This window comes from Cucumis sativus, chromosome 3 (genome assembly GCF_000004075.3).
Source record: "Cucumis sativus cultivar 9930 chromosome 3, Cucumber_9930_V3, whole genome shotgun sequence".
In the NCBI taxonomy this organism is placed as follows: Eukaryota; Viridiplantae; Streptophyta; class Magnoliopsida; order Cucurbitales; family Cucurbitaceae; genus Cucumis; species Cucumis sativus.
Window position 1 is genome coordinate 19,850,624 of NC_026657.2, and position 11,901 is coordinate 19,862,524.

An 11,901-nucleotide genomic window follows, 5' to 3' on the forward strand; every position below is an offset into this window, starting at 1 on the left:
GTCTAAAAATATCCACTCTAAAATTACTCTCATTATTCATGTTGCCCAGGATCTAGGATTACCCACATATGCATAAATCTGTCAACATTTTAAAACTTTGTAATCTCTAATATATCTTAACTCTTTACAGAATTTTGATGGGCTGCCTAAACTCATATCGGTAATATTATAAATTATAATTGAATCGATGTGCTTTCCCATGTTAAAAATATTAATAATAACAAATATAATAATTACATTCAAAGTATTAATATATATAACAACATTTTAAAATTATTGCAAATATAACAAAAAAATCTTCGAGCATTTATCTATCATAAAAATTTGATCTATCACTTATGCCATAAAAGTCTATTAAGGATAGAGGTCTATATCTCAAAACACTCTTTAACTTTCAAACCTATAACCAAATCTCATTCCTCTAATTCAAGTTCTCCTACTCCATCATTTAAGAAAATAAAAGAAAAAGAGGTGGATATTTTGTTGGATTAATTTAGAGATAGAACCCTAAATATTGTTTACATATTTTACTATATATTTACTTAACATGTTACTATAACTATTATCTTTTAAATAATAGAAGATAATAGTTACTTTAAAATATGAAAACAAATTATCTTTATATGTTTCTTTTTGTATCTTTTTCTTTCTAAATTTCTATATTACTTCTTTTTATTTTAAATGATATTTTTCTTGCAAATTATAAAAATATACATGAATAATTTTTTTTAGTCGTTCACATCAAGAGTTTATATTATATATATATATATCTAACAGAATGCTTGTTGACTTTGAACAGAAACAACATGTACCATAAGTCTTGAGCAAATTTAAAAATGGAAGGCACTTTTAAAATTACAAATTTAGTCTAAGAATTTGAACTATCTAAAAAATATTAAGCTATTTAGCAAACATAAAATTGAAATTAGTTTAGAATTTCCTGTAGACATAAATGTATATCGTTACATTCTTAAAAAAATTTGAACTTTTAGAGATCATATTACAAGGAAAAACGAATAATTCATTTACAAAAAATATAAGAGCATTTACAAAAAAGAAAAACGAATAATTTATGAATATGTTAGATATTCTTAACGTTCACTGACTAAATAAACACATACAAATTAATTCAAAAATTAAACTTGTAATTTAAGAAAAGGGAATTGTGAAGAATAGCAATTTTGATAAAATATTTACAACATATAGCAACATTTTTCAGATTTAATAGATATTGATAGATACTAATATCCTTCCATTAGTGACATTGATAGATAGTGATAAAAGTATATAATTCTTTTTTTAAAAATAATTAATTTATTTTGTTATTTTTAAAGTGTCACTATAAGAAACTTAAAAGAAATTAGAATCATTGGTTCGAACTGTTGTTTTTTTAATTCAATAGTACATATATACACATGTTGTAGAATCAAGAGAGTTATTGTCATCGAAAATGAGTAGATGTGCAAGTGAAAGTTAGTCTTGACACCTAGCGATAAAAAGGAAGAAGAGAACAAAGAAAAAGAAAAAGGGGAGTTGTTATAAATAAAGAATGGAATTATTTACGAAATATAGTAAAATATTTAAAAATAATTTTTCATAAATATAACATAACATTCAAATATTTGTGTAACAAAATAAAAAATCTGATAAAGCCAATAGAATTTTTCTATAAATTCCAATTTTTTCTTGATATCGTGGACGATTTGTTATCTCTTCTTTTTCTTTGCAATTTATTCATTCTCTTCCATCTTATATTTCTTTGGCTCATTTACCAGATTTTCTTTATTATGTTTTTATTCATTTTCCTCCTTCTTTCTTACGACTCTTCTTCTAGAATATCAAGATTATTTAAATATTATTTTGATTTGATATGATCTAAACGATCATTTAGATTTGAAACATTTCTCTCATAGTTAAAAAGAACTACACAATCGCATATCATAATTGCTTAGAAGAAAAATTACCCAAAACATTTTTACATTGTTAAAAAGAACCACACGATTGTATATCATTTCCTACAATATCATGATCATTTAGAAGAAAATTTGCACGTGTGCATGTGGCCGGTGTTGATACTACCTATATAATTGTGTGTATCATTTCCTTCACGATCACTTGTCATAATCATTGAGAAGAGAAGATTTACGCGTGCACATGTGACCAATTAATTGCGTGTGACTGAGATATTTTTGGTATTTTTCATCGTAAGCTTATAGGTTTTTTTTATTTTCAAAATTATTCTTTTCCGCGTAAATATTTTAGTGATTTGTTATATTTTTTTTAAAATCCCATATTTAAATGGACTTTACAAGTTTAATAGTTTTTGTTGTATTTTATAATTAGACATCTTTTAAAATAGCACAATTTTGAATTCTATCCATGAAAGTATTTTATCGCTATAGCATATCAATGATACAATTTGTTATAGGTTATACATATTTCGTAAAATTTATTGTTTTTTTTTTTTAAATTCTCCTTTTATAAATAATTTCCATATTTTTTCTATTAGTAAAATTGCTTCCTATAGGAAGTGGTTGAGATATGGAAATATAACTTTCACCTTTAAAAGGTAATAAATGTCTTTATTTAAAAAATATATATATATATATATATATATATATATATATAATTATATAATTATTATTCAATTATATATAAAGGGAACATCTGCATATTTTAATATATGCTACTTCCTAAGCATAAATAAATTGAATAATTGAAAAAAGAAAATTTCCATGGATGTTGTTTAAGGGTTTATTACTTCGTCTTCAAGGACACACCAAAAAGGACAATCGGTACATTATCAACTGTAGTTACGTGCCAGCGCAGCCGAAGTTTTTCCGGCAAATGCCCTTTGCCCCACCGGTACGGGAATATTGGTGTCTCCATTTTTGGCCGAGGGAGGGACCGGCACCCGCTGCAGTGACTGCTGAAGAAGTTGTAGGTCGATGGACCAGTTTTGTTGGTCGTCTTTGATGGTTCTACAACTTTGGAGGTGATGAGTGTTGGCAAGAAGAACCAAAATGGCTAAGAGGAAAGAAAACTGGATCTTCATTTGGGAAAAGGGAGGAGGGTCTTTGAGCTGATAATTAATTAACGATGATGGAAATGGAAATTATAAAGTGGTATGATATAATTGAGGTGAATGTTGAGGAGGTTTGTTGAGTTCTATTTATACAAAACAATTTGGCTTCACTTTTCTAATTTTCTTTTTTTTTTTACGAAGTGTTTGAATAATTAATTGAGTTTGAGTCATGGGCATTTGAGAAGGTAAACAAGTAAGAATTTTGATTCGGTCAATATAGACGAACCTGAGATGATGACTTTCTTCAACAAGGAAAAGAAGAGGTACATAACATGAGAAAATAAGACTTTTTGGTTTTGTTCCAAATTTGTTTTTCTTTTATTCGGAACCAACAAATTAAAGTCCACCAAGTTATTTTAAATCTTGCTATTAGAGATCTAAAATTAGGTAAATAAATTTTGAAAAAAAAAAAAAAACAAGTCTTTAAATTTTAGGTATAATAGGATCTCTAAAATTTAAAAATGCATGTAATCATCTTTAAAATTTCAAACTTGTATCTAGTAAAATTTTGGGATTTTCAATTTTGTGTTTAATAATTACTTGAGTTTAGCAATTTTCTCATATTTTTTAAACCGTAATTATTTGTATTTTTAGTCTTTAAATTAAAGTTTTAGTGTGTTGGATTGTACTTTTCTCTCTAAATTTTTTTACACTTTTCTCTCTAAATTTTTTTACTTTACTTTCTCTTACAAATTACATAAAATTAAGAGGAATTGTCAAAAATAACAAATTTAACAAAATATTTATAATATATAGCAAAATTTTCAGACTCTATCAATAATAGACATTAATAGACACTGTTATGTTTCTATCAGTGACATTGATAGAATTTAAAATTTTACTATAGTTTGTAAATATTTTAATTTATTTTGCTATCTTTAAAATTGCTCCTAGTATTTATTCTTTTTAAAATTTATTTCTAAAGTAAGTCATATGTATATGATGCTCTTATTCCTTTTTAGGATTAGTCGTTTGCTTAGAAAAATTGGTAGATCAGACATTTTGAAATTTATGATTGTTTAAGCAAAATTTCATGTATTGTTATTGAGCATCTTTGTATTTCTTATTGATGTTCTGTTTTGAGTAGCCATTGTCTATATCTTGAGGTTGTTCTCTTTTGACATAGCATGTTAGAAGATCTATATTGGCGTCACGAGATCTTTTTAAATCCTTTATATCTCATATCTATTTTCGATTTGAAATCTCTTCATCATCTCTTCCATCTTCACCCTCTCTTCATCTTCGAATCTATCACATCATCTTTCTGTCGCATTTTCCCCATCTCTTCATTGCGTTGCCTCCTCCACTCGAACACATGTTCTCTACATCTCCATCGCCTCCTTCTCTGACTACCTTCTTCGTCTCTCGAATGAGATCTCTCTCTTGAGAAGTTTTCGTCACTCGATTGGTCATCTTGTTCGTCCTCATATCATGTCAGAAGATCTATATTGGCGTCACGAGATCTTTTTAAATCTCTATATCTCATATCTATTATATGTATTAGTTGGTTAATATACTTACTACCTGATTTTCGTTTTTTCAAATTTTATTCAGTTCATTAGAGTATTATTAAGTATATGAATGATGTAACTCAGTGTATCATTATCAAGTATATCGACAATATATTGTTAAAGCATATCAGTAAAGTGAATCATTATCAAGTATATGAATCAAGTTTACAAGTGTATATCAATAGTATATGAATAGTAAGTGTATAAGTAGGACTTCAAACTTATCAATCAATTGTATAAGTGAACAATACTAATTGTATCTGCAGTGTATCAAACATATATTAGCAACGTTTCAGGTGTGTATCAAAAGGTATCAAGTGTATCAAAGAGTATCAGGTGCATCAACTATATCAATCAAATGTATCGGATGTATAAAAAAAGTATCAGGTGTATCAAGGGTTGTATTAGGTGTATCAAGGGTTGTATTAGGTGTATCAAGCGTGTATAAGGTATATCAAACGTATATTAATAACAAGGGCATTTGTGACATTTTACCTCTTGATGTGTGGGCTGAGTTTTGTTTTTGCCATTTTCGCAAATAATATAGTATGTGTGATGGACTTAATTATTATAACTTATTTTGTCAGTTTTGCAAGTGTCCATATTTATAACACTCTTTCCTTTCATGGAGTAGGGGAGAATTATGAGATTCTATTAATTAAAAAAATATTAAATTAATGAACATTTCAAATCAACTAATTAATTAACAATTAACAATTGATTAATAATTAATTAAATCATGTTTAATTAATATTTAATTTAATGAATATCTCTTCACTATCTTGTAGTTTTAAATTAATTTAATTAAATCAAATTAAACTAAATCATTAATTAATTCTCCAATTAATTAATACCTAAATTAAATATCTTATATTTAACTTAAATCAAATTTGAATCTAATTCATATATAAATTTCTCTCATAAGCAATAATTTTAATATGAATCAAATTCACATTAAATTAATATTTGGACTCATTCAAATATTTTATCTCTCATAAATTAATTTTGAATCATACCAAAAATTAAATTTATCTAATAAAGTTTGATTAACATATAAACTTTATATTATAATATATCATTATACATTATACTAATTTCCAAAGTAAATTTGAACATTTCAAATTACAACAAATATAAATAAATCTTGTTACCTTTTACGACTAAGGAAAGAGACCCAATGGATATAGAGATCAAAAGCTACAACGATATTAGATTAATTGGTTAAACTCATTGACTACATTAATCAATATTCGTTAACTGTGTACACTCTACTAAACACTCATAGTTGGACGTTTCTCACTATATATATATTTCTATGTCCATGGATATAGACCAATAACAGTAAGTTAGTCCTTCACGAGTGTTTGTAACACCAGTTAGGTCAAATTACTGTTTTAACCGTAGGTTACTTCTAGTCATTATATACTAGTGCTTCTCTAATGAACAACATGTTTATGGTTCAACCAATAAATAGAAACCCCTCTTGTGCCATAGAGAGAGTAGGATCATTTTTTTTAAGTCCCGAAGATATCATTTAAGGGTATACTCATCTACTTACTTTAAAGTAGGAAATGAGTGAGTTTCATCTTGTGTAATTATGTTCCCATCTCCCCACTCTGTCTTGTTCCCAAAATGATAAGCATATTGAGTCGGTGATCTGGTCACTCTCACCCGTTCAAATCAAAGGACAATCCCTTACGGACAAGAGTCTAGGTCCTCCTAATGAAATAGAAACTTAACTAGTTAATGGAGTTACGACTAGTGGTTACTATTTCGCGGTCCGGTCTTATGCAAACTCATTGCATATGACATCCTCACTCGCATGTCAACTACACGAACGCGTTGGATCATTGTGTTTGTATCAAATACAAAGTGAGTTGTATCCATAGTGTTACCAGGATAAGATACCTGACCTTATCCCTATATTATAGACCCTTTAAGTTGGTTTCGAACATTGATCCCTGTATGTCTCTACATACTACTCAAGACTTATCAAACAACTTAGGATGTTAGTTTATTAAATTTGGGTTATTAAGACAAAACTAATAATATAATTAATAACATTTATTAAAATTATAATAATCATACTTTATTAATAATGGTCAATGAATTTTATTTACAATCTACAAGTTTTAGAACATAAAACCCAACATCTACATACTGTTCAAGACCTCATTAAACATCTTAGGATGTTAGTTTATTGGATTTGGGTTATTAAGAAAAAACTAATAATATAATCAATAACATTTATTGAAATTACAATAATAATAACATTTTATTAATAACAGTCATGTCACGTGCTAACCTCAGGACAAATAAGTTGTGAAAAGTCTATATTACCCTTTAATTAAAAATTAACTTTATGTCATTCTTCTCATTTTCCTTCTCCCTCACGTTCTCTTCTTGCGTGGCTTTCTCCTTCTCCCTCACTTTCTCTTCTACTAAGGCAAAGTGCAGCCCGACTTCAACTCTTCTCCTTTCTCAGTCGTCGTCGCACAATCCTATTATGTTTGATTAATTTTGTTGGATGAAAATTTGGAGCTATTATATTCAAGCATCATGAAAATTAGTAGAATCAAAAGAAACCACCCAACTATTTTTAGAGTTGGAATATAGCACTTTTTAAGAGGTTGGGAGTGAAATGGCTACTTAAGAACCTTTTAGGTGATTGAGATTTAAAAAGTGTCATTTAAGCAATTTTTGGGTGCTTTTGGTAGCCATAGTGACATGAACTTCTTGTTCCAAAATGTGGTAAGGTAGCTAACTCAAAATTTTTAAAGCATGCATTGAGTTGGATCCAAGTTTATTTGTTTTACTCTACACATCTTTATTTTGCAGGATGCTCAAATAATGTACTAAGCTTCTCAGTTCTTGGTCTCCATACTTCTTTGTCTCCATCGAAGGTTCATCAACGAGCAGTAACTTAACATGATCCCTAATGGGGTGATTGATGGCTACAAAAGAGTTGTGGTAGGTCATCACAATGATCACAATACCAATATACCAATAGACAACCTGTTGGATTTGATATACACTATTAGGATGTTTTGTTTGTGGACATGTTTTGTTTATTTGATGAAATTGTATTAACTTCATTTGTGTACCAAGTTTTAGTTTGTTGAATATTTATATGTTAGTTGTATAAAATAAGTTGGAAACAATTAATTATATTTAGTTGTGATAATGCAAATCTCAAGTTAATTTTTTTTTGCTGCGAGATAGATGCGAGATGCGTGCAAGATAAAACATGAGTGCCCAATAAGCTGCATATAATCACTCTAAATGGTTGAGGGATAACAATTTGATTTTGAAATTAATAGTGAAAGTTTGAAATATGCGAGATGTGTATGAGATGCTGTGAGATAGGTATGAGATAGAACATAAGAGCCTAATAAACTTACTAAACATGCATAAAATCACTCTAAATGGCTTAGGACGGGTAGCAATTTGATTTTGAAACTAACAATGAAAGTTCGAAATGTGTGAGATAGGTGCGAGATGCGTGCAAGATAAAATATGAGGGTCTAATAAACTTACTGAACATACATAGAATCACTTTAAATGGCTTAGAAGAGATAACGATTTGATTTTGAAACTAATAGTGAAAGTTCGAAATGTCCGAGATAAGTGCGAGATAGATGCGAGATGCGTGCGAGATAAAACTCAAGGGTCTAATAAATTTACTAAACATGCATAGAATCACTCTAAATGACTTAGAAGGGATAACAATTTGATTTTGAAACTATAAGTGAAAGTTTGAAGTGTGCGAGATAGGTGTGAGATGTGTGCAAGATGCTGCGAGATGCTACAAGATAGATAGGTGCGAGATGCTGCCTAATAAACTTACCGTTACATGCATAGAATCACTCTAAATGGCTTAGGAGTGGTAGCAATTTGATTTTGAGACTAATAGTGAAAGTTTGAAATGTATGAGATAGATGCGATATGCATGCGAGATAAAACATGAGGGCCTAATAAACTTACTAAACATGTATAGAATCACTCTAAATGGCTTAAGAGGATAGCAATTTGATTTTGAAACTATAAGTGAAAGTTTGAAGTGTGCGAGATAGGTGTGAGATGTGTGCAAGATGCTGCGAGATGCTACAAGATAGATAGGTGCGAGATGCTGCCTAGTAAACTTACCTTTACATGCATAGAATCACTCTAAATGGCTTAGGAGTGGTAGCAATTTGATTTTGAGACTAATAGTGAAAATTTGAAATGTATGAGATAGATGCGATATGCATGCGAGATAAAACATGAGGGCCTAATAAACTTACTAAACATGTATAGAATCACTCTAAATTGCTTAAGAGGATAGCAATTTGATTTTGAAACTAATAGTGAAAGTTTGAAATGTGCCAGATGTGTGAGAATTAAAACATAAGAGCCTAAAAACTTACAAAACATGCATAGAATCACTCTAAATGGCTTGAGAGGGATAACAATTGGATTTTGAAACTCACAGTGAAAGTTTGAAATGTGTGTGAGATAGATGCGAGATGTTGCGAGATAGGTGTGAGATAAACATTACAATTTTCTTTAAAGAATCTTTCTCACTCAAGCAAAGACTAAGAACTTGTAACAAAGTTTCTACTAACAATGCATTCATTATTAATAGAAAAGACCAATCATAGGCTAGAAGGGATTAAAGAAAAGTTCAGTCAGTTTTAGTGGAATCAATTCCAAGCCTATCCAACAACAAACCTATATGATTAATAGTAAAAGGAAAGACTACAATTCCTATGTTTAGGTTTAGGAACAAAATTCATTGACTAAAATGAACGCAGTAAAAACCATAAAAAAAAACTCAACAATCCATGTTAAGTAAACTAAACAATGTATCTAACTCATGTAACTAAACACAACAAAGTAGTGTTGTCCTGAACTAAGCTGTAGATACTTATATTTTATGTCGCCCTCAAAGGCTCGTCTAGGCTTGTTGAAGTAGAGTCATTCCATGATTGTCTCCCCTCAAGAAATTGAATATCAAAAAGCTCTGCAACAATGAAAAGAATCACTATAAATACACACTAATTAATACAACTCACTAGGACAAAATAAAAAGCATCAATGGAAAACGAGTAATTATAATAAATAAAACCACAAAAAAAATCAGGAAAATGGAAAAAAGTTACAAAGCAACATAAAGGTTTTACCAGGAGGATTCCATGGAGATTTCCTTATTGCAGCACCATCACATATGGGTATTCCAACATATGAGTATTTCAACTTCTTTGGCTTGTGTCTTTGCCTGAAGAGTAGCAAAACAAACAACCATCCTTAAAGCCAATTCCCTCAGGACGCAATATTGCAATCATTCAAGAAGACCTTTGTAAAAGAGACACTTTGCACTCCTCAAATCCAAAATGTAGATTGACATTTACTCTTCAAACCCTTCGGCATTGATCCGTCTCTTTTCTTCCACCAAAATTATCTTAGCAGCAATCGAAGAAAAACAAATCACAATGCAGGACCAACCCTATATGTAATGTCCGTTCAGGTTGCAAAACAGAACGTACCTAGAAGGAAAAAATGAGGGAAAAAAATTCTATGGTGAAAACTGATAAAAATAACCACTAAAAAAGTTCACAAATTAATGGTTTGCTTCTTCTTCCTCTCTTATTTGCTTCTTCAACTATGCACTATTTTATGGAAAAATACTTGAGTGCAGCAATTGCTAATCAACTTGTTTCTTCTGGTCCTTTTACATCTATGACTTGTGAATCAAAGTGCTTTATATATTAGTTATAGAAAGTTGAAGTTGAAGGATAGAATTTAATATCTTTAAGCAAGTACAAAATCTACCAACTATATGGGTCTTGGAACAATTAGATAATTTTTCAGTCCATTAGTGTTGCTACTAGTTGAAGCTCCTTTATTCCTTTTCCGTAGACAGAAGTTTTTATTAATATTCATAAAGAAGGAATGCAAAAAAAAAATGGTGAAGAGAAAAAAATTGAGAAAAATGGTGATGTTGGTGGAATATGTGATTGAATCAGAAGTTAGGGATCTTTTTTTCTTTAAAAAAAGCTGTTCCATTTCCAGGTCAGCGTAATCTTCTTTTTATTTTTTCTCCCCCACCTCTCTTTTCCAACTTATTTGTTTGTTTCATTTTCTAAAGTACTGAGTATTGACTTATGCTTAATTCTAATTCAAATAGAGCATTCACTATTTTTTCTTCCCCTGTCACTTGGGTTTGTTGGTTAATCTACAGTTTTGTGAATTTGAATGAAAAGTTATTGACGCTTTTCAGTATTTCCTCTTAATAACAATCCCATCCACCATAATTCTTATGTGTATAATAAATCTCCAACCATAAAATGGAAGCAGCAGAGAATGTTCAGAGTTTTGATATATAGTCTAAGAAACTATTTAATTGTAATTTGTAACAACATCAAGAGCAAATCGACAATTAAAGAGTGATATAAGAAAAGTTTGATTATGATAAGCCATCATCTCAAAGTAATAGTTTGCTTAGCCTAACAACTACCCATATCCAAATTGCTAGATTTTTTCCCAACTAAAATATCAAACTTCCAGTACATATTAAGAACATACTCAAATGAGATACATAAAATCCAAAGCACTGTTAGATCACCAATAATTGAAATGATCAACACGAAACAAAACAAGGTATAATAGAAATACACAAAATGGGTAAGTCCCATGTACCAATCAGATCAAAGCTTCCATTGAATCTAAAGCAGATAAGTACCAATATATGACCAAACAAACAAAACCCAGAAAGGAAAAAGAAAACAAAACGAAGAAACACCCCGATAAAAAAGAAAAATAACATGGGGGTTATCGATCACATATGAGTTCAGTAAGAAATGAAGTGCAACTGAATTGATTCAACTGACCTGCTCGGAGATCTCTCGCACCCTTGTGAAGATGAAGGGTGGAGGAGAGAGAAGTGATTAGGAAATGCAAGAAAGTGGAATGGGGAAGGACGGGGTCGCAAGTTGGCAATAAAGAAAGATATAGAAATTGTTGACACACAATCCATAAGACCCGGACTTTAGTTTCGGTGAAATTGTTGTTGTTATCCAAGTCGTCCAAATGGATGTGGTTGTTGCTACCCAAGTCACCTCCACTCCATCTGATCGATTGCCTCCGTTCGTTTTTTGCGATTTGTTCATCCCTGCAAATGGAGTCACCTGCGTGAGGTCACCAGCGAAGTATGTGTTGGAGGGAGAAATCGTGGGTTTCAAAATTTTAGAGCTTTTTTAAACTAAAGGGTAATTTAGATATTTCACATATCCATTCTTCCAAAACTCTTCTTTTTAAAATTTGGTC

General features: G+C 30.0%; 1 protein-coding gene across 1 annotated transcript; it reads right to left on the minus strand.

Annotated features, from left to right (window-relative positions):
- Nucleotides 1-9,193: 9,193 nt before the first annotated feature.
- On the minus strand, nt 9,194-11,881 carry LOC105434894. Its single transcript, XM_011653142.2, has 3 exons — nt 11,466-11,881; nt 9,759-9,853; nt 9,194-9,598 (listed from the first exon to the last, which is right to left on the minus strand). The coding sequence occupies exons 1-3, from the start codon at nt 11,609-11,611 to the stop codon at nt 9,510-9,512; spliced, it is 330 nt and encodes a 109-aa protein (XP_011651444.1). The 5' UTR covers nt 11,612-11,881; the 3' UTR covers nt 9,194-9,509.
- Between the last annotated feature and the right edge of the window lie 20 nt (nt 11,882-11,901).

Coding starts and splice junctions, on each gene's coding strand:
- LOC105434894 (XM_011653142.2), bottom strand. CDS start 11,611: ATGGATTGTGTGTCAACAATTTCTATATCTTTCTTTATTGCCAACTTG. Junction 9,854..11,465: donor TGCGAGAGATCTCCGAGCAG/GTCAGTTGAATC, acceptor GCTACTCTTCAG/GCAAAGACACAAGCCAAAGA. Junction 9,599..9,758: donor ATCTCCATGGAATCCTCCTG/GTAAAACCTTTA, acceptor TCATTGTTGCAG/AGCTTTTTGATATTCAATTT.